General features: G+C 42.0%; 2 protein-coding genes across 4 annotated transcripts; both read left to right on the top strand.

Moving 5' to 3' along the window:
* Window positions 1-1159: 1159 nt before the first annotated feature.
* Window positions 1160-12426, top strand: nceh1a (neutral cholesterol ester hydrolase 1a). Of its 3 annotated transcripts, none has more exons than XM_046862139.1 (6): window positions 1160-1282; window positions 7808-8022; window positions 9555-9780; window positions 9890-9959; window positions 10081-10252; window positions 11230-12426. In XM_046862139.1, the coding sequence occupies exons 2-6, from the start codon at window positions 7885-7887 to the stop codon at window positions 11932-11934; spliced, it is 1311 nt and encodes a 436-aa protein (XP_046718095.1). In that variant the 5' UTR covers window positions 1160-1282; window positions 7808-7884; the 3' UTR covers window positions 11935-12426. The 3 variants fall into 3 exon arrangements, with proteins under 3 accessions (XP_046718095.1, XP_046718094.1, XP_046718096.1); XM_046862138.1 differs by lacking the exon at window positions 1160-1282 and adding an exon at window positions 7270-7392; XM_046862140.1 differs by lacking the exons at window positions 1160-1282; window positions 7808-8022 and adding an exon at window positions 8769-9283.
* Window positions 12427-16031: 3605 nt separating this feature from the next.
* Window positions 16032-22138, top strand: pccb (propionyl-CoA carboxylase subunit beta). Its single transcript, XM_046863555.1, has 15 exons — window positions 16032-16323; window positions 17145-17264; window positions 17367-17435; window positions 17513-17569; window positions 17684-17797; window positions 17934-18044; window positions 18193-18301; window positions 18440-18560; window positions 18662-18743; window positions 18972-19095; window positions 19176-19283; window positions 20780-20880; window positions 21015-21113; window positions 21567-21666; window positions 21927-22138. Exons 1-15 carry the CDS (start codon window positions 16084-16086, stop codon window positions 22046-22048), a joined length of 1677 nt encoding a protein of 558 aa, XP_046719511.1. The 5' UTR covers window positions 16032-16083; the 3' UTR covers window positions 22049-22138.
* The last annotated feature ends 1367 nt before the right edge of the window (window positions 22139-23505 follow it).

Here is a 23505-nt window from a genome sequence, read left to right as displayed (position 1 = left end):
CATCTCTCCTCAATCTCATTTCTCAGCAACACCTTTGGTACGGTTCGGATTTGTCTATTAAAGTAGAAAATGTGCAATAAAATGTTCAGAATTAAGTTCAAGTTCAAGTTCAAGAAGCTTTTATTGTCATTTCAACCATATATAGCTGATGCAGTACACAGTGAAATGAAACAACATTCCTCCAGAACCCCAAGCAGACAAGTAGAAGTTGTAACAAGTAGAAGTGAAAAATTAGTCATTAAAACTACCTGATTTAGTGTCAGGAATGTCTCTGTTCTCAGTCATGTTCTCATCACTGACTCCCTCTGTCTCATCCACGTTAACCCCAGACTTCTTACTGCCTTCTGCCTTCTGCCTTCATTTTTTGTGTAAAAATGTAATGAGTGAAAGTAAAAAGTTGTCGGAAAAATAAATAGTGAAGTAAAATATTGATACCAGAAAAATGTATTTGGCCATAATGTATGTGTGTGTGTGTGTGTGTGTGTGTGTGTTATTCAGGAGAAACTGGTTATAGATGAGGCTACAGATGTTGTGTATGCATGCACATCACACACACACACACACACACACACACACACACACACACACACACACACACACAGATGAAACAAATAACATCCTTCTGTTATCCGACTGGATCAGCACATGATAAAGTGTTTGTGTCTGTGTGATTATTCAAACAACGAACATATGTAACTTGGAGTCAACATTATACACAAACAAACAAATACAAATATGAGTCAGATACAATTGTGTGTATCAGGAATAAGAGCCAGAGACAAAAACACATGAAATGTTTTGTATCACATGGATGTGAGCAGGACAAACCATCCACTATCATAAACATGAACATTAATGTTTAGATTGGTGTACAATTTGCTGTTTTTTATTTTATTTTTCATTTTGGTTAAAAAATACACACAAACAAAGATAAGACCTAAAAAAACAGACCATGAATTTTGAACTTCAATTATGTATTTGAGGTTGAGGAACTGGAGCCAAAATTCACACCCATTGCGTTGTTTATGATCATAAAACTGATCATAAAACAATGTCGATTCTGCACCAAGCCACCAGAGGGTGCTGTTTTCCCAAATCTTTGGACTTTGGTTATTGCTCACTTCCTGTCTCCTTGCTTCACTGTTGATTGTTGAATCTTCAGCTTGTTTGTTTTATTAGGATGATTGTCGACCTGTCATGGGGAGGAGCTTAATAACCAATTTAAGCTACGCAGTAAATCAAAGACTCAATGACCTCAAAACTCAAACATATTGTGTGCATTGTAAGTATAAAGTTGTGCTGAATTTTTTTTGTATTTCTGTAATTAGTCTGTTGTAGAACTGGCTAGCTAGCTTAGTCACGTCTTTTGATAACAAGAATTTTATCTGCTATTTGGCAAGAAATGTCAAACACTAATCCTGCTAATGCTAATTATGAACTTTTCCTTTAATGGAAAAGCCAAGTTTATAGCCAGAGCTACAGTCTGATTATTTATAAGCTCCAGAATAAAATAAATGAGTGAACGGTGTATTTCTGAAATTCCTCTGCTAATTCTGTTCAAACCGCCGCCTGACATTTAACTGCAAACACAGCATGCTATAACCTTTCTGCGCATTTCATTAGCCTAGGAGACAGATATCATCAATCGATCGCAGAGCTATTGAACCGCTGTGCGAGAATTCCTCCAGATTCCATGCAAGAAAATGTCAGACCAACCGACTGTTTTTTTTATTGCCTTTTTTTTATAACATATATAACATTGGGTATAAACTCAGCCAATCAGAACACACTGTATTACTCTCAGCCAATCAGAACACACTGTACTGCTCTCAGCCAATCACAACACACTATACTGCTCTCAGCCAATCAGAACACACTGTACTGCTCTCCGCCAATCACAACACACTGTATTACTCTCAGCCAATCAGAACACACTGTACTGCTCTCAGCCAATCACAACACACTGTACTGCTCTCAGCCAATCACAACACACTGTACCAGGTAATTACTAAGGATGAAGGAATGAAGGCAGCATATTCACACCTCCAGCCTCATCCAGATGTTCTGTAAAATATTGTTCCTCATATTTTTGTCTGTGCAGATCACATGACCTAATCGTTCTGAATAATATGTTTAATTTTGGATTAAATCCCTAATTTAATAATTCTCATTTATTTTTCAATTGAAGATATGCAACAACTAAATTGATCATCTCCTCATCTTCTCATCTCAATATAAACCAGTGAGTCGTAATCAGACTCTCAGAGTCCTGCCCCAGTGCTCAGGGATCTTCTTCACTAGAGAGCATCTCTGACCTCAAACAAACACTTGGTTTATTACTCCTGCATTTCCAGCTCTTTGTGTTTAATCTTAAACAAAATCTGCGTTTTAATCAGATGCCGTGTCTCACAGCTCCTGGACAGAGGCTCTCGATCAGCTCCTCTGTTTACCACTTTAATCCGATTACTTTTTATTTTCCGAGATAGAGACTGGAGACAAAATCAGATTTTCTGAAAGTCAGAGATCAGAGACGTGGAAGGCATGCTCCGGGTTTTAATGGAAGTGTACACAAACAAACAATGAGAACGTTAGGAGAACGTTAGGAGAACGTGAGGAGAACGTGAGGAGAATGTTACAAGAATGTCAGGAGAACATTAGAAGAATGTGAGGAGAACGTTAGGAGAATGTGAGGAGAACGTTAGAAGAATGTGAGGAGAACGTTAGGAGAATGTGAGGAGAACGTTAGAAGAATGTGAGGAGAACGTTAGGAGAATGTGAGGGAAATGTGAGGAGAACATGGAAATAACATGAGAAGAAGGTGATTAGAACGTGAGGAAAATGCTAGGAGTTGTGGATTGTGCAGGGATGAATGAACTATTTAGGCAGAAAATGAATGTGATCTTAAGAGCCGTAACTCATCCAGATACCAGATTTTGATTTTTTTAAAACAAGACTAAAATATGTTACTCCACAAGTCCAGAAGTTTAAACACAAGCTTCTTGCCAAGGTCAGACTTCAGCCTGATCAGCCTTTAAACATGGCCTCCACATCCTCAAACTCACACCCCACAGCGTCCTGATAAAGTTCTTCTGATAGAGCCACCATGTGAAAGCACTGAGACTCACTTGACACTTATATATGTACACGTTTACGCTCAGCTGCTCGTCTCTGCATCTTCATTGTTTGCTGATTTCTTCTCAACCTGCTCACCTCACATTCTTGATTCAAGCCTTTTCAGTGATCTGTTGATCAGCTGCACTTTTTGCTTTTCCTTGATTCTGAGGCTGATTGTCAATTTTGTGGTTTTTGCATCTGTGTTTCTTAAAATCAACAATTATTTTTGAAGAAAAACATAAACCGTAAGATTGATTCACGTCACATTTATTTATTCATACATACGAGGTGGTATGAAAAAGTTTGGAGACTGATGGTGTAACTGGTGCTGTTCTGCCCCACGTGCGTTCCCACAGCAGCGATTTCATCACGGACGTTTGAAGTGACTTACGTTTTACATACAGTGACGCTGCGAAAAGTCGTTTGCGAGTCGGGCCTTTAAAAGTAGAAGAACATCACCGGAAGACGACGAGAGATCAGGAAGACCTTCAATGAGCTCAAACCCCAAAAATGTCGAAATCCACATGATCTCAGATCCTCACACAACCTACTCACCAGATCCGGCTCCTGCAGACTTCACCCTCTTCCTGGAGATGAAGATGTGGCTCACTGTTTTGACACCGTTGTGGAGATCCAGTGCGAATAGCAAGAAGGTGCTCAAGACGCTTTGAGATGAACACTTCCAGAAATACGTTCCAGAAGAACACAGGGGGCGCTGTATTACTGTGTGAGGTGATACGACCTCGTATTGACCCTAACAAACTCCATCTCTCAGACCTGCATTCTTTCTTATTTAAGTGTTTATGTGTTGGAGAGAGAGAGAGAGAGAGAGAGAGAGAGAGGTTTAGAATCAGATGAAATTTCAGTAGATGTTTCTGGAGTCCAATATACAGTATGCCATTTATTCATAATTTCATAATCTATTCATTCTGTGATCATGTGACCTGCCAGAATCTGTTCCACACCCCTGTCCACACCCCACCCCTGTCTCTACTAGTGATGTGTTAGAACAGACCCAAAACCCTGAAGTGGGCAGAGCTTAACTGCAACCAGGTGGATTGTAATATATAATAATATATACAGTACAGACCAAAAGTTTGGACACACCTTCTTATTCAAAGAGTTTTCTTTATTTTCATGACTATTTAATTATTATATATGGAATTATATACATAACAAAAAAGTGAACTGAAAATATGTCATATTGTAGGTTCTTCAAAGTAGGCATCAAGAGAATGCCAAGAGTGTGCAAAGCAGTAATCAAAGCAAAAGGTGGCTACTTTGAAGAACCTACAATATGACATATTTCAGTTCACTTTTTTGTTATGTATATAATTCCATATATAATTCCACATGTGTTAATTCATAGTTTTGATGCCTTCAGTGTGAATCTACAATTTTCATAGTCATGAAAATAAAGAAAACTCTTTGAATGAGAAGGTGTGTCCAAACTTTTGGTCTGTACTGTATGTCATGTATAAATTATCATTAATGTATGTAATATTATATATAAACATTCTGAGTAATGAGATCTATAATACATTATTCAGCCTAAAGTCTGTGGACACCTGACCAGAACATAGCTTCTATTTTAACATCTCATTCCACATTTAATGAGCTCCACTCTTCTGGGAAGATGTTTGTGGAGACTCATTCAGCTACAAGGGTGTTAGTGAAGTCAGGTAGTGATGTAGGTGTGAAGGTGAGGAGGTCTGGGGTGCAGTCAGTGTTCACATTCATCCCAAAGGTGTTCAATAGGTTTGGAGCTCTATAGCAGAAGATCTTCCACACACTTCCAAACCATGTAAAGCAGATGTTCATGGAGCTGGCTTTGTGCACAGAGGGCATTGTCATGGTGGAACAGATTTTGGGTCTCCTAGTTTAAGTAAAGGCAATTTCATGCTCCTGCATCCAAAGATGTCTGATACAATTGTGCCTCCAACTTCATGGGAATTTTTTAGAGAAGAACCACATCTAGGTTTAAAAGTCAGGTGTCTATAGAGTGTATTTAAAGCAGAGAAGTAAACAGATGGACAAGAGCCTCATCACTTTCAATAAATCTGAAATGACATTTCTGTGTTTCTCAGTTCACATTCTGGCTCTGTTTCATTTCTCTAATAAATCGGTTTGCCATTTGGGAAAAACGCAGGGAGAGAGAGAGAGGGAGAGAGAGAGAGGGAGAGAGAGAGAGAGAGAGAGAGAGAGAGAGAGAGAGAGAGAGAGAGAGAGAGAGAGAGAGAGAGAGAGAGAGAGAGAGAGAGAGAGAGAGAGAGAGAGAGAGAGAGAGAGAGAGAGAGAGAGAGAGAGAGAGAGAGAGAGAGAGAGAGAGAGAGAGAGAGAGAGAGGAGAGAGAGAGAGAGAGAGGAGAGAGAGAGAGAGAGAGAGAGAGAGAGAGAGAGAGAGGAGAGAGAGGAGAGAGAGAGGAGAGGAGAGAGAGAGGGAGATTATAATAAAGAGCTGGAGACTGATTAAATAAAAAACAGTAAGAAAACAGAAACACTGTGTACGACATTTAAATGTAGATGTATATGATTGGATATTCCTGCGCTCTGATTGGTCAGAAGCATGTGATTAGGTCTCTATAGCAGCAGCTCTGACAGTAGTGCAGGTTTATATTAATGTGTTTGTTCTGATATGTTATGGTTTCTATAGTAACGGCTCGGTCACTGGGACGTGTATGTGAAAACGTTTATTTAGCACTGATGAAAGGAGTCTCCAGTGTCAGTGGTTTGTAACAGTCAGAGGTAAAGTTTTCAGGATGGAGGGATTTATACTTCTTTTGCAAGTTCTCATTAAAGAAATGATGACAAGCTGTGATTTTTGTCTCTTCTTAGCCTAAAGAGAGAGAATAAAGCGAGAACCTGCTGAGGGAATGAGCCTTTATAGCTGCTATAATGTAAATTACAATATTAATTATCTTTTCTTTAAATGTATATATAAATGTAAAAGTATAAAGTGTTATCCTGTAATTAATAAAACAGATTTAGAGGAAAAACTTTGATAAAAGTGAGAAGTGAAAGAAATGGCACCACCGTGTGGACAGATGAGCCTTCACAGGGAAATGTGCTGCCCCCTGCAGTCCGAGAGCAATCATCACTGCCTATAAGTGTATTTAATACTGTATTCCACGAATAATATGATGTTATTGTGGAGCTGGAGATCACATGAAGGAGGCGTGGCATCTGTGTGTCAGTCACAATAAAGGAGGTACTCTTCTTTATTTGTTTTTCGTAATGAAGGAGATGTGGCTTCTGTATCTGTTGTTCTCTGCAAAGGAGGCGTGGCTCCAGTATCTGTCAGTCTCAGTGAAGGAGGTGTGGCTCCTGTTAGTGGAGGAGTTGTGGTCTCTGTTATTCGAGGGGGTGTGGCCTCTGTGAGTGGAGAAGGTGTGGCCTCTGTTAGTGAAGGAGGAGTGGCCTCTGTTAGTAGAGGAGGTGTGGCCTCTGTTAGTGGGGGAGGTGTGGTCTCTATTAGTGGGGAAGGTGTGGCCTCTGTTAGTGAAGGAGGTGTGGCCTCTGTTAGTGGAGGAGGTGTGTTCTCTGTTAGTGGAGGAGGTGTGACCTCTGTTAGTGGGGAAGGTGTGGCCTCTGTTAGTGAAGGAGGTGTGTTCTCTGTTAGTGGAGGAGGTGTGGTCTTTGTTAGTGGAGGATGTGTGGTCTCTGTTAGTGAAGGGGGTGTGGCCTCTCTTAGTGGAGGAGGTGTGGTCTCTGTTAGTGCAAAAGGTGTGGTTTCTGTTAGTGCAGGAGGTGTGGTCTCTGTTAGTGGAGGAGGTGTGGTCTCTGTTAGTGGAGAAGGTGTGGTCTCTGTTAGTGGAGGAGGTGTGGTCTCTGTTAGTGAAGGAGGTGTGGCCTCTGTTAGTGGAGGAGGTGTGTCTAATGTATCTGTCAGTCTCAGTAAAGGATGGGTGTCAGATCTGTAAGTCTGGTTGAAGAAGGTGTGGTCTCTGTACCTGTAAGTCTGGTTGAAGAAGGTGTGGTCTCTGTACCTGTCAGTCTGGTTGAAGAAGGTGTGGTCTCTGTACCTGTCAGTCTGGTTGAAGAAGGTGTGGTCTCTGTACCTGTAAGTCTGGTTGAAGAAGGTGTGGTCTCTGTACCTGTCAGTCTGGTTGAAGAAGGTGTGGTCTCTGTACCTGTCAGTCTGGTTGAAGAAGGTGTGGTCTCTGTACCTGTCAGTCTGGTTGAAGAAGGTGTGGTCTCTGTACCTGTCAGTCTGTTTGAAGGTGTGTTCTCAGTGAAGGTGCTGTTCTTGTGATGGCATGCTTTCATATAAACTACACAGGTAAGGATTTTGGTCGAAATTATTAGTAATTGAATTTGTAGTTTTTTTTCCTCCGTTCAGACTCTTCAAACTCACTGTTTATATTTAGAGATAGAATTCGGTTTTATCTGTTCACATTGTTCCAAAACACGTCCGGCTTTTAACCTTGTAGCCTTTGAGCCGGTTCACACTGTTTCCTAAGTGCTGTGTTGTGAGAGTGTAATGTGTGTCACAGGCCACACACTTCACTCTATACACAAACACACACAAATAATACATACAATATTATCTCCAGAGTTTTGAGTCTGGTTTTAGCATTTTAATGATATACCTGTTATTCATTTTTATGCAAAATAAAAAAGTAATTAGGTAAATCATATGGTAATAAAATTTACTTTCCACATGTTCACTCCTCTGTGCTCTGATTGGCTGGAAGTCCTGACCTGCTGCAGATAAAAGCCGGCTGCAGAATCACACAGCACAAATCACTGATGGACACTGAGCCTCAGTATCATGAAGCTCCTGTTTGGTGTAACTTTGATTTCAACCCTCGCTCTGTCCTACTACATCTACATGCCGTTACCTGCGGGAGTCTCGGAGCCCTGGAAGCTCTTGCTGGTGGGAGCAACGTTTCGCACCGCCACTCACCTGGTAAGAAGAACAATTAACTCATTACCTTATTAATTAACAACTTCCAGGAAAATAAATTAGTCCTTTATGAACTAAATTAGAACATGGAGACAGGTGATGAGAACTTCCTGTATAGATGGAGACTGGTGAGTAGAACCTGGTACAAAGATAGAGACTGGTGAGTAGAACCTGGTGGAAAGATGGAGACAGGTGAGGTGAACTTGGTGAACAGATGGAGACTATTGAGTAGAACCTGGTGGACTTATGAAGACATGTGAGGTAAATTTGATGGACAGGTAGTGACAGGTGAGGTAAACCTGGAGTTCAGGTGGAAACAGGTGAGGAGAATTTGGTAAATGGATGGAGACAGGTGAGATTAACTCTTTGTATAGATGGAGACATTTGATGTGAACATGGTGGTCAGATGGAGACAGGTGAGGAGAACTTACTAAGTGACAGGTGACTCTGGGACATGTGAGAAGAAAGATCATGGACAGGTGGAACACACACTGCAGACAGTTAATGTTGTGGTGAGGTGTGAAACAGGTGAGGTGTAACAGAGAAAGAACAGGACAAGTCCAGAACAGGTTTTAAGACATGAGACAAAGATGAAAGACAGGTGAAAGTTATAAAACTTTGATTATCAGCAAGAATAATGCAATAAAGTTAGCACTGATCAACCCTGAATGAAAGGAGGAAACTTTAATGTAAAGATAAAAGTAAAAAAAATATTTTATTGTAAGTTAAAAATTTTAATTAAAAATAAGCTAAAACATTGTTTATTTCTACATAATTAAACTATTTAAGCATTACTGCTGAAGTAATCACATTAAGGCTAATTCTAGTAGGATTTAATAACACTGTACATGCTCATGTAACACCATGTTTCTTACTTAGCCTGAAATACTAGCTAACTGAATTAGCCTCCATGCTAGTCACCATGTGTTTATTGTTTTTTAATTCAGTTGAATTCTTGTTAATTTCACTTTAAGGATGTGATGATGCCAGAAAATGTTTTTGTCCTGAATCAAACATCAAGACTGAGATGTAGCTTCAGTAGTTAAAGATTAACCTTTAACCTGTTTGGGACTGCACACTTGATGTCAGTGTGTGTGTGTGTGTGTGTGTGTGTTTTCTCCTTCTGGGTAAAATGTGGAACAAAACTGCAGGAATTTTGTTGCTAAACTGTTGTAGAGTTCATCATTCCCTCAGGGCAGGTCACATGACCAGTGTTGCACAACTTCAACTACAGCATGAATGGAGCACATGGTCTTGAAGTGTTGTAAAGTGTTGTTCTGTCACATACACACACATACACACACACACACACACACACACAGACACACACACACACACACGCACTGATACAACTATACTCCAGTATACAGTCTTATTAAGGTGGCAAACAGAGGCCATACCTGCTTCACTCTGTGTGTGTGTGTTTGTGTGTGTGTGTGTGTGTGTGTGTGTGTGTGTGTGTGAGAGAGTAAACGTGTGTAAAGGGTGTTTTGTGTGTGCTTACATGAAGCATGTGTGTGTTTTATCCCCTTTAGGCTGATATGTCACATTTTCTTGGTCTCGTGCATCATATTCATGTCCTGAATCTGGCTGTGAAGGGTTTCGAGCTATTTGTGCCGGTGGAGTTTGAGGATGTTCACACAGAGGACACAGAGTTTAACGGTGTTCGTGTTCGCCTGTACACACCTCAACACCGAGACGACACTCTGAGACGCGCTGTAGTGTTCATCCACGGGGGAGGGTGGGCTCTCGGGGCACCCAGTAAGTGTGTGTGTGTGTGTGTGTGTGTGTGTATGTGTGTGTGTGTGTGTGTGTGTGTTGTGTGTGTTATTGCTATCATGGTAATTACAATTTCTTTGTTGTTGTACAGAGCTGGGATCCTATGATGTGCTGTGCAGGAAGATGGCGTTCAAGCTAAACGCTGTGGTCGTGACAGTGGAGTAAGTGTGTGTGTGTGTGTGTGTGTGTGTGTGTGTGTGTGTGTGTGTGTGTATATGTGAGAGAGTAGTATCTGTGTGTGTTTATAGGTGTGTGATGGGTGTTTTGTGTGTTTGTGTGTAGTTACCGTATGGCCCCGAATGTCCGTTTCCCTGTGCAGTATGAGGAGTGTGTGCAGGCGGTACGTCACTTCCTGCAGCGTGACGTGTTGGCGTATTACTCTGTGGATCCGCAGCGAGTTGCTGTGTGTGGTGACAGCGCAGGAGGAAACCTTGCTGCTGCAGTCTCACAACAGGTGAACAACTGACCTAGCTACAAAGTGCAATCCGGAACGGAGTGAGATCACTGTCCCTGGTTGAATGAAGGCAGGACATGTTATAGTTGCTGTTTAATGAAGATAAGTGTGTTGGGCAGGTTGAAGTGGTTGTTGTGGTCACTGTTGTGGTAGGTAGCGAGGAGGTGTTGCCTCTTTTTTAAATGGTTCTTAATAGATTCTAGCAATTGCCAATTGTTTTTCTGTGTTTCTGTTTTTTTCAAACCAATTTCTGTGGTTTGAATATACCGTGGCTGGGTTCAATGGTCGAGCAAGTGGCAGCTTGAGGGTGCTGAAATTGGAACTCATGACCTTTCAATCTGAAGTCCAACTTCTTAACCACTGAGCTACCTCTCAACATTCTGACCGGTGGCCCAGTAGCCCAAAAGTAACTATTGCCTAAGTTATACTATTTCCTAAGTCTTGACTATGGTCACATCTTAATGGATTCCCAAGAGGTATTATCTGGTTCATTTTCAGGACAACTTCTCCAGTTATCCTTTCCTGTAATTGCGGTGCTCAAGAATTTGGTCAAATATCCTTGGAAAATCTTGGCCAGATGCCACTCAAAGAAAATAACAAATTTAGGGCAAGAGTTCCTGTGAACTTTTCTTTCATTTGTACTTGTGCCCTTGCTATATTTTGCAGGCAGTCAACAAACTTTACAGCTTTCTGCTTGCTTGATGCTTCAGCTTTTGCTCAGGTTACTACTTAGAAAAATCATACAAATCATAGAAATTTACATTGGGCAACAAAGCTCAGGTGTGCCATGTTATTCTTACCACCACTCCTCTTAGTACCAACCATTGTCTATCACATCACAGGTTCTTATTCTTGGTCCTGGAGAACTCCCGGTTTGAAGGGAGTGAATGTACAGAGAGGGCTGCCATTAAAGAGTAGTTTTTACTGGCTATAAATAAAACATTAGTTTTAAATTAAGTTGCATTTGTTTGTTCTAGATTGGCCAGGAAAGCGGAAGTGATGATGATGATGATGATGTGAGGAACCACAGTGATAATACTGCAAACAACAGCAACGATAATGCAAGGAACAGCAGTGGAGGTGGTGGGGTAAAATTGAAGCTACAGGTGTTGATCTATCCTGTGCTTCAGGCTCTGGACTTTAATACCGCATCCTATCAGCAGAACTGGGGAGTTCCAATCTTGTATCGTGACCTGATGGTCCGGTACTGGCTGGAGTATCTGGGTGCGGATGCATCCCTGCTCCACACAATCCTCCTGAACAACCACACAGCACTGGACGAGTCTCGAGTCAACCCTCACCGCTCTAAAGTCGACTGGACCCTGATGATCCCTGAGCACATGCGCAAACAATACACCGCGATCTTCCCACGGACCGGTTCGCCCTCCGTTCTGCAGGACATCCCTGCCATACTGGACCCACGAGCTGCTCCGCTGCTAGCCGAACAGGAAATATTACAGATGGTACCACGTGCTTACATCGTGACGTGCGAGCATGATGTGCTGAGGGATGATGGAACGATGTACGTCCGGCGTTTAGAGAACGCCGGCGTCTCAGTCACACATCGTCACTATGATGACTGCTTTCATGGCTGTGTGAGCTTCGCCTTCTGGCCATCGTACTTCTCTGTGGGGATACGAATCATAGACGATTACATCGCCTGGCTTCACACACACCTGTAGATGTTCCGGTGTTTACCTGCACACACACATTGACCCTCAGCATATCTGTGAAGAAATGTTGCTTTTATTATTGTCTTTCACAGAATAAACAGCAGTGGCGCTGAAGTGATGAAGCACATTTCCATACCTGCAAAAATGCTTAAATATTAGCACTTGACTTTATTACACATGTGAAGCTTTATATTAAATACATATAAAATATAATATTTTCTTCAATACACTCCCCCCAAAAATCACCCCAAGCCATCACCTGGTCTCACCTTGTCTCACCCTGTAAACCTCTCTTTAGAGATCCTCTATGAATGTCTGACTTAGTCCCACCCTCTAATTTCTCTCTCTCTCTCTCTCTCTCTCTCTCTCTCTCTCTCTCTCTCTCTCTCTCTCTCCTCTCTCTTTCACTCCTTCCACCTGGTCTTTCACCGAAGCATTGCCCCCCTCTTGTGAAATCCACAGCGTTGGACAGTAATGAAGTAAATGTCATTTGTTTCTGTACTGAAGTCGTTTTTTTCGTGTATTTGTTATTTACTGAAGTTTTTCCATTTGGGGAGATTTTTACTGTAACTTCACTAAAAAGTCAAATATTTTACTTTTTATTTAACTACAATTCACAAAATCATTTGTTCCTTTTTCTTTTATGAGGATAAAAACATAACTGGTCAAACACACAGCAAGTCACCAATCAGGGTCAAACACACGCTCTGTTTTACACCTGTTTTGATTGGCGCTTGGCGGAGGCGGGTTTAGACGTGGGCGACAGGGACAGCCGACCAGAGCGGCATCGTGCACGGGGCATCAAGGGGCGTCCACGTAGAAAATTTATAAAATCAAACTTTTTTTTTAAATAAATGCATTTAGGGTGATTTTTCTACATGTAAGGAAGCTCTCAGAAATGTGTCCAGATTTGTGGACTGCTCTGAGAACATGTTTTACTCATCCAGTGATGGTCGCGGAAGCAGAGACGAGATTTTCAAAGCTGAAACTCATCACTTCTCAATCAACATAATGTATCTACTGATCACCAACATACAGTTCAGCATCAGTTCAACATCAAGCAGAACATTTAGAGAGGAATAAATGATGAAGAAACTCCAGACTCGAACTCGAACACAACACACGTGACCTCATTTACACGTTTTATTAAAGAAGGTTTTGTGTTGATGATCATTATAATAGAAATCAATCAGTGTTTGAGTCTTTAATCTCATTCTATTAATAGATCAGTGTGCTGAGAGTCACATTCGAGTCTTTACACAGAAACTGAGGTGATTAAGTGAAGAATCTTGTGATAAAAATGATCACAGGAACATTAGAGTTATAATAAATCACTACTTTGGAGACTGAAGTTCATTTGAAGGCAAAAACTTTTGTATTTTTACTCAAGTAAAAGTTTAAATGGACACTTTTACTTTTACTGGAGTCACATTTTACAGAGTGGATCTACTTTAACAACATGGTTTGTGTCCTTCATCCACCACTGGAAATCCACTTTGTCTCATCTCTTGGCCCCGCCCACTTAACTATCAATTTCTTGGACTGTCTCCTTGGCTCTGTTTCCTCAACCCTCTCTGGACATATTTACATGACTCCACCCCCTTAGCTCTTTCTGTTAAAGGACATCCACCTGACTCCACCCCTTAGCCGTTTCTCTTTGGAGACATCCACCTGACTCTGCCCACTTTTTAGACATCTACCTGACTTTGTGATGTTTAGTTGCATCTACCTGAGTCCACCTCCTTCACTTTTTCTGCGTGAAGAAATCCACATGTACAGTCTACAGATATTTATATAATTATGGATAAATTCACTTTTGTGTTTGTTTTGGAGATTAACTACAGTTTTCTCTCTCTCTCTCCCACTCTCTCTCTTTTCTTTCTCTCTCTCTCTCTCTCTCTCTCTCTCCTCTCTCTCTTTCTCTCTCTCTCTCTCTCTCTCTCTCTCTCTCTCTCTCTCTCTCTCTCTCTCTCTCTCTCTCTCTCTCTCTCTCTCTCTCTCTCTCTCTCTCTCTCTCTCTCTCTCTCTCTCTCCTCTCTCTCTCTCCCACTCTCTCTCTCTCCTCTCTCTCTCTCTCTCTCTCTCTCTCTCTCTCTCTCTCCTCTCTCTCTCTCACTCTCTCTCTCTCCTCTCTCTCTCTCTCTCTCTCTCTCTCTCTCTCACTCTCTCTCTCTTTTCTCCCACTCTCTCTCTCTCTCTCTCTCTCTCTCTCTCTCTCTCTCTCTCTCTCTCTCTCTCTCTCTCTCACTCTCTCTCTCTCTCTCTCTCTCTCTCTCCTCTCTCTCTCTCTCTCTCTCACTCTCTCTCTCTCTCTCTCTCTCTCTCTCTCTCTCTCTCTCTCTCTCTCTCTCTCTCTCTCTCTCTCTCTCTCTCTCTCTCGCTCTCTCCATGACAATGTATATGATGTTTGGCTATAAATAAACCATTGGTTACATTACACACTGTGAACTTTGTGTCATGCTGGAACAGTTTTGGGTCTCGTAGTTCTAGTGAAGGGAAAATGTCATATGCTACCAAACGCATCTAAAGGCATCTGATAGAAATTGTGTGCCTACAGCTTTGGGGGAGAAACACGTGGCTGAAAACGTCATGTGCTCCAGTACCTGGCCATATAGTGTATGTATGTATGGACAGATCAGTGAGTTCTGTATGTTCTCCAACACTTTGCCCTCCTGTACAGTTCTGTTTAAACAAACTGTCACACACACACACACATTATTCTGCCCAGAGGAATTCAGGTCAGTGTTTATCTCCATAAATACACAAGGACATTGTTTGACTCTTCGCCGACTCACGTTACATTTATTTAGACCCGAGTTTTTATAGCTTTTCTTCTCTTATACACTCGAAATAAACCCTCATAATATCACTGAAGAGACGTCTCTGTCTCGCAAACACACTTCATATTTACCCTGAATTTCTTTTTTTAAAGAGGTTTTGCAACATTTCGGTCGAAGCAGGAATGAGGTTCATCACATGACTGAGCTCCGAGAACAAAGAAGGATCGGAGACACATTCAAGCAGCTGATCCTTTATTTCTCTTTCCTTCTCTCTATCGCTCGCAAACAACAAATAAAGATAATTACAAATAAATAAACATGAAACCTGTGCGTAATGATTTACTTTATATAAATTACATACATATATGATATAGCACATATTTTCAGAATTATGTCAAAGGTTATCTGTGTGTGTGTGTGTGTGTGTGTGTGTGTGTGTGTGTGTCTCTATCCACCAACATAGTCACTGAAAAAGTCCCTAAATGATGCGAAAATTTTCCGATTTGTGATCCGAATATTTAATTTGGCACATGTTTTACGCTGGATGTCCTTCATAACACAAACCTTCACAGTGACCTGGATCGTGTAACCAGAATGACTGAGTTCCAGATGATGCGATAAATATATTTGCATATTCATTGTTTTGTCATGCTTGTCTTTGCTGCCCCCTGGTGGCGACATATAAGCAGTACATATTGCGACGAATATTTTGTATAGGCTTTTGGTCTATATTTTCTTTTCTTTATATATTTGTGGGCGTTTTTTGAATATTTCTTGCACTTTTTCTGATTGTGAAGCTTTTGTAGTGTAGTGTTTCATTAATTTCCCCTTTTGGCTTCAAAAGTTTTTCATATATTTCTTGCACTTCAAAATTCAAAATTCAGGTTTTACTGTGCATTATATACAACAGCAACAAAGCAACAACAGCAGCAGCATTAATAATAATAATAATAATAATAATAATAGTAACAACAACAACAATAATAATAATAATAAAAAAATAATAATAATAGTAATAATAAAAAAATAATAACAATAATAATGATAATGTAACAAATAAAATATAATTGTGACAAATAAGTTTTTTAAATATAAATTGTTTAGTTTGTATAAAATCTTTTGATAATTATTTTAAATCTAATGTGATAGAATTGAGGTTAGAAGTGTAATTTGCTCCCTCTGGCGGCTGTATCCGGTATTAACGCCTAACTTTCACGCACCGAATGACGCCGCGCCCCCCAAACGTATCTTGTGATTGGCTGGTTGAAACCCCGCCCTCAGCGTCGATTGGCTCTTGTTGCGGAAGCGGAAGTTTATCTGGCAGGATGAAGGGGAGGTTAGTGATCCACTCAGAGGTAAAAGGACGCGGTGGGTGAAAATGGCGGCGGTTCCTCTGCTCCGGAGCGCCGGTGAGGGGATTCTTACCGGCCTCAAGTACACTGTGAAGAACTTCGGTCATGTTCCTCAGAGTCGTGGAGCTTTAGCGGGCTGTAGACTGTTCCAGAGCACGCAGTGGAGTAGCGCAGCACACGGGTCCGTGCAGGAGAGGATCGAGAGCAAGAGGAGAGCAGCGCTGCAGGGAGGAGGACCAGCCAGGATCCAGGGCCAGCACAACCGGGTATATACACACACACACACACACACACACACACACACACCCACCCACCCCTACACCCCTGGACTCCGTAAAGGAGAAAACAATCAGAAGTGTATATTGCACTTGTTAGAAGGTTTGAACCTGTTGTCATACCTGAAGTACACCTGACTTCATCAACCATCTGAGGTTCTTCTCCAAAATGTTCCTACAATGATGTACACACAGCTGAATAGGATAGTGCAGGACCATTTGAACTAGGAGACCGCAAACCAGCATGACATTTGTGCAGCTCCATGATATCTGCTTTCTATGGGTTGGAGGATGTGGAAGATCTCCTGCTATAGAGCTCCAACCCTTTTAAAGTGATGAATGTGAACGCTGCCTGAACCCCAGACCTCCTCACCTTCTCACCTGCATCAGCACCTGACATTACTAATATCCTTGTAGCTGAATAAATCTCCAAAATCAAATCTATTGGAACATCTTCATAGAAGAGTGAAGCTTATTATAATTGGAATTAAGGATTACATGTGGAATGAGATGTTCAACAAGAAGGATGAACCAGTGCTCAGGTGTCCACCAAGTTTGTAAAAGCTTTACTCTCAGGACCATGTGAATAGAAACTGGTGTTGTAGGAAGTGGCTGGACATCATCTGACCAGTCAGGAATGAGCGATGGTGGGTTTGGTGACCTGATGATATTCTGTTTAAACACAAGTCATGTTCTCTTCCATTCAGAAGGAGGGTTGTGTAGGTCAGTCAGCTTTCTACACACCGGTGAAGGACACAGATTAATGAAGGTCGGTGCTCCCTGTGACTCTGTGAATGTGATTGTGTGTTCAGGGGAAGCTGACGGCTCGGGAGCGTGTCTCTCTGCTGCTGGATCCAGACTCGTTTGTGGAGTATGACATGTTTGTGGAACATCGCTGTGCAGATTTTGGAATGCAGGCTGATCACAACAAGGTACTGCATCACCACACCGAGACCCTGACGTCTCGTCTCGTATCGTCTCGTATCGTCTCGTTGCACCTCCAGGCTGGATTACATGTGTGTTTCTGTTCACAGTATCCCGGCGACAGCGTGGTCACAGGACAGGGTCGCATCAACGGCCGTCTCGTGTACGTCTTCAGCCAGGTGAGTTACACACAACCTCGTTCCTGAGGGATGATGTCACAGGATATAATGTAATGTCTCTGGTCTCCTCTCCTCAGGACTTCACTGTGTTTGGAGGGAGTTTATCAGGAGCTCACGCCCAGAAAATCTGCAAAGTGAGTTTCTTTCTGTCCTGCTTTTTCCTTTTAAAGGGTTAGAGGTCATTTAGGACACGCGTGTGTGTGTGTGTGTGTGTGTGTGTGCCTGTGTGCCTGTGTGCCTGTGTGTAGGTAATGGACCAGGCGATGATGGTTGGAGCTCCTGTGATTGGACTGAATGATTCAGGCGGAGCGAGGATTCAGGAAGGAGTGGAATCTCTGGCAGGATACGCAGACATTTTCCTGGTACATGGAACAGAGAGACGGATGGAGACTGAGAAAGAAAGAGAAAATAAACAGATGCACAAAGAAATATATGAAAACGTATAAATATATTAGAACAATGTCCAGATCTCTACACGTTTCTCTCTTTCTCTCTCAGAGGAACGTGTTGGCGTCAGGTGTTGTTCCTCAGATCTCCCTCATCATGGGCCCGTGTGCAGGAGGAGCTGTTTATTCTCCTGCACTCACCGACTTCACCTTCATGGTCAAGGTGAGGAACTCGATCGACCTAAACAGAACTCCGCCCACTCTTAGAACTCCACCCAGTCTACCTGTTTATAACTCCACCCACACTTCCTGTTTATAACTCCACCCACTCTGTTTATAACTCCACCCACTCTGTTTATAACTCCACCCAGGACACATCGTATCTCTTCATTACGGGTCCTGATGTTGTGAAATCGGTCACTAATGAGGATGTGACTCAGGAGGAGTTGGGCGGAGCCAAAACACACACCGCTGTCTCAGGTACCTTCATTAACCACTGAGTGTTTATAGTGTTTATATAAACCTTTTATAGCCTTTACATTACACTTATCTCTCTCTCTCTCTCTCTCTCTCTCTCTCTCTCTCTCTCTCTCTCTCTCTCTTTCACCCCGGGGGTAGGTGTGGCTCACAGGGCGTTTGAGAACGATGTTGATGCGTTGCTGAACCTCCGAGAGTTTTTTAATTTCCTGCCTCTGAGTAATAAAGACTCTGCTCCGGTCACCGAGTGTCACGACCCGAGGTACTGACACACACACACACACACCTGTCTATTTATTCATTACTGCACTTTACTGTTAGATATTAAGTGTGTGTGTGTGTGTGTGTGTGTGTCTCACACAGTGACCGCCTCGTTCCTGGACTTGACACACTCGTTCCCTTTGAGACCACAAAGGCCTACGACATGCTGGACATCATCCATGGCGTATGTCTCACACACACACACACACACACACACACACACACACACACAGTGATTGTCTTATCTCTGATTGGTCAGATAAAGTTATGTTTGTGGCTGTGTCTGAAATCACTTAGACACACAATAGATTTGGGACACAGCCACAGGTTACCACTAAAGGAGGTGTGTTTGTTTTGGTGTAGCCTAGTGATTTGGAACACAGCCTCATACAGGGTATTGATTCTCCCCCAGATTGTAGACGAACGAGAGTTTTTTGAAATCATGCCGAACTATGCCAAGAACATCGTAGTGGGATTCGCACGCATGAACGGCCGCACTGTCGGCATTGTGGGTAATCAGCCCAAAGTGGCTTCAGGTTAGAGAGTACGCATACACGCGCACACACATACAGACACACACTATATATATGTGACGCTGACCGTGTGTGTGTCTCAGGATGTTTGGACATTAACTCCTCGGTGAAGGGCGCTCGCTTCGTACGCTTCTGTGACGCCTTCAACATTCCCATCATTACCTTCGTAGATGTTCCTGGATTCCTGCCGGGTAGGAGCATGCGCACACACACACACACACACCACCATGGGCGTGTCCCAAATCACAAACCCTATGCACTTTATTGTGTACATATACACCAAGATCAGGTCAGTGTGAGTGTGTCCCACACCACACCCACTATTCATCAGTCCATTGTGGGTGTGTCCCAAAGCAATCCCCCTTATACACTATGTAGTGCACATTAACCCTAACTCTATTTCCACAATTGATCCATTATGGGCGTGTCTTAAACCACTCAGCTTATGCTGCACATTACTGCCATTAATCCACTGTGGCTGTGTCCTAATCACACACCCTATGCACTACACAGTGTACATTAGGTGTGTAAAGGCACACAAAATTCACGGTTCGGAATCTACCTCGGGTTTTTAAGTCACGGTTCAGTTGAGGGAAAGGAATGCATTGAATGAATTGCTTTTCATTTTGATTAACGCGGTTTATATTAACATTTATGAGCATCAACAATATACATTTTTAAAACAATTTAAAATAAAATACCTGCTTGGTTTAATATAAAATAAATCAAATGAATGCAAAACTCTTATATTGATACAAATTGAGTAATCGATTAAATTGGCTCAAATTAATAAAATAAAATAGTTTACCAGACCCATACAGATGAATACGTGTGTGTGTGTGTGTGTGTGTGTGTGTGTGTGTGTGTGTGTGTGTGTGTGTGTGTGTGTGTGTGTGTGTGTGTGTCAAGTCAAGTTTATTTCTATAGCGTTTTCACAATAGACATTGTCTCAAAGCAGTTTTACACAAATCAACAGTGATGGTGAACGGTGTGTGTTTATCTCTGATGAGACTGTGGCAAGGAAAATCTCCCTTAGATGTTATGAGGAAGAAACCTTGAGAGGAACCAGACTCAAAAGGGGAACCCATCCTCATTTGGGTCACATCAAGAGTTTGATCATAAATCTTTCAACAATACAGAACACTGGAGAGTGAGAACTAACATGATTACTGGAGTATAAGATTATAAGTAAATGTTCTTTCTGCAGTCTTTGGTATAAAAGTAGGAGCTACTGAGCTCAACATTTGTGATCATCACAGATCCAGCATCAGCTTCTCCATGCCAGAGCCTTTAAACACTTCAGGAGGTCCAATGTCAAACTCCACACATGCAGTCGATACAATTGGCACTGGTACGTCTCTAGATGGTTCAGGATGTTTGCGAAGTCCATAGTTTTGAGATCTCAGCGAGCGTGATGGATTGTAGCGTGATAGAAGACTGGAGAGATACATGGAGATAATCCATTTAGTGCTTTATAAGTGAGTAGCAGTAGTTTGTAGACTATTCGAAACTTAACCGGAAGCCAGTGTAGGGACGAGAAGATCGGGGTTATGTGATCATATTTTCTTGACATTGTGAGAATTCTGGCTGCCGTATTCTGAACTAACTGAAGCTTGTGTGTGTGTGTGTGTGTGTGTGTGTGTGTGTGTGTGTGTGTGTGTGTGTGTGTGTGTGTGTGTGTGCGCAGGGACGGCACAAGAGTACGGAGGAATCATCCGCCACGGCGCCAAACTGCTGTTCGCTTTCGCAGAAGCTACGGTTCCTAAAATCACCATCATCACCAGGAAGGTGTGTGTGTGTGTGTGTGTGTGTGCTCTCCGTGTGTTTGTTCAAATAGAATGGAATTAAGTACAGTGGTAAAATTAATTAAATCTTTCATTGTTGCGCTCTGTGTTTGCGTGTGTGTGTGTGTGTGTGTGCAGGCGTACGGCGGTGCATATGATGTGATGAGCTCTAAACACCTGCGTGGTGATGTTAATTACGCCTGGCCGTCAGCTGAGGTGGCCGTGATGGGGGCGAAGGTAACGATAACCACGGGGAGGGGAGGGAACAATCTTACCTGTATGCTAATGAGGGGGCATTTTATAACACAAGCATGACAAGTTTATTTTACACACACACACACACACACTCTCTCTCAACTCTGAGTGTCATTAATAAGAAATTTTATTATTTTATATTAATGTTAAATATTTTAGTCGTCAAATACAAATTAAATAAGTAATATAATATTAATAATAATACAATTAAAGCAAAAATTAAATGGTTTTAATTTTACAACAAATGTGTATTAATACTGATGAAAAATGTTTATGTAAATTATATATAAATAAAAGTTTAAACCAGGAGAAGTTAAGAAAACTATTACATAATGACTAAATATTAAATAAAATAAAAAGTTGTGGGGTTTTATTTTATTTTTTTCCTTATAAATAAATAAATAATAAATTGTTTATATTTTGTAATTTTCTCAGGGTGCTGTGCAGATTATTTTCAGGGGGAAGGAGAACCAGGCCGACGCGGAGGCCGAGTACGTCGAGAAGTTCGCCAACCCTTTTCCTGCTGCTGTCCGAGGTACGTATGCGCGCACACACACTCACACACACACACACACACACACACACACTCACACAATTACATGCGGTCACTATGCAGCCCTAATCGGACTAAAAAGTGCATTAAGGTTTGGGCGCGTTCCTGGTTGCCATGACAACTTGCCCTGTCTGTCTGGGCCTCGTCTCACCACATACACACACTGAAATAGTGTGTGTCTGATGCACTACTGATGAATAAATTGGCACACACACGCTAACACACTCTTTACACGTGTGCAGGGTTTGTCGATGACATCATCCAGCCTTCCACCACACGCATGAGGATCTGCAGAGACTTGGAGGTTCTGGGGAGCAAGAAACAGAGTAACCCGTGGAAGAAACACGCCAACATCCCGCTATAGCCCCGTCCCCTGGGCACTACACACTCCGTCTCCACGCATTAACACACACACTGTCATTGTTCAGACGAATAAAACCATAAACACACTGAACACCACTCGCTGGGCCTCAGACTCCGCACTCACACCTGCTAGCATTAGCGCTTAGCTTCAACAGACGTACATCATTTTACAGTGATCTTAGCATGCTGCGCTTCGGTCATTTAATCACAACCAGTTGCTGCAGCACTTCACATTTCTTCCAGAAATCAAGTGGGAAAGTTCTCTTGATGGTTTAGGACTTCGATGGGTGGTGCATTGAGTTCTTTTTCTGGGTTATACATATAGAAATCTGTGTGGCAGGAGATCTCACCCCTAGATAAAGGAACCTGTTTATTCTAATTAAACTGTAAATACACTACACTGATCAGAGTGATTCAGGGGCAGTATTAGCAGGGCTGATCCACTAGGGGGAGTCGAGGGGCAATAGAAGGCAAAAAGAGGACTTGAGAAGCTCCATGTTGTAAAGATTCAGTATTAAATAAATGGATGGACAATAATGAGACATTATGGGAATGACAGGTATATATTTTACAGTAAGGGTTTTTTATTGGACAGTATGGAGATTAATTTAACAGTAAGGGTATTTTATTGGACAGTATGGAGATTAATTTAACAGTAAGGGGCTTTTATTGTGCCTTCAGAGACATTACAGGGCTTCAGTAGAGAGTAAGAGAAGATTATGGACAAGATGGGGCTTTTACTGGGCAGTAGGAGACTTAAATGGACAGTTTGGGAATTCATTGGCTTGTATGGGGGTTTTTTGGACCGCACATGACTGTATCAGACTGTAAACGAGCTTTGTTGAGAATTAAAGGGGTTTGGGAGACAGAACCGAGATTTATCAGACAGTGTAGAGCTTTATTGAGCAGCATGGATTTGTGTTGGGGGTTTTATTGAGAGGTAAGCGGTTGTTTTTACCAGTTCAGAGCTTTATTGGACATTAAAGGGTTTAAGTAGACAGTATGGAACATTATTGACAGCAGAGGGACATTTACTGGACAGAAGGGAGCTTTTAGTAAACATGATTTAGTATTTAATAGTAATTGGCTTTACCGGGCAGTAGGGGGCTTTATTGGGCAGTAGGGGGCTTTATCTGGGAGTAAAGGCTTAATTTAATGGGCGGTACAGCACTGTATCGGAGTTCAGGGGAAACTATAAGGAGGTGTTATTGGTTCTGAAGATCACAAAGGAACAGATGATGTCCTCAGGTGACAGTAAAGAGTTAAAAGAAGCCCAATGCTTCTACAGCAGAGAAAAATGAAACCCATTCTAAAAGTGGTGGATTGTGCAGAACTGATGATCCACAGCTGAGTTCTGCTCTGCGCAGAAGATTTTCCTGGACGATGTCACGGTTTCCTGCTTCACAGAACAGAGAAATGTGAGTTGTGAGTTCCAGACCTGCTGATGAAGAAGGAGGG

The sequence above is a fragment of the Silurus meridionalis genome, chromosome 12 (assembly GCF_014805685.1).
Source record: "Silurus meridionalis isolate SWU-2019-XX chromosome 12, ASM1480568v1, whole genome shotgun sequence".
Lineage (NCBI taxonomy): Eukaryota > Metazoa > Chordata > Actinopteri > Siluriformes > Siluridae > Silurus > Silurus meridionalis.
Note: the sequence above shows the minus strand (reverse complement) of the source record. Positions and strands in the feature narration are given on the sequence as shown.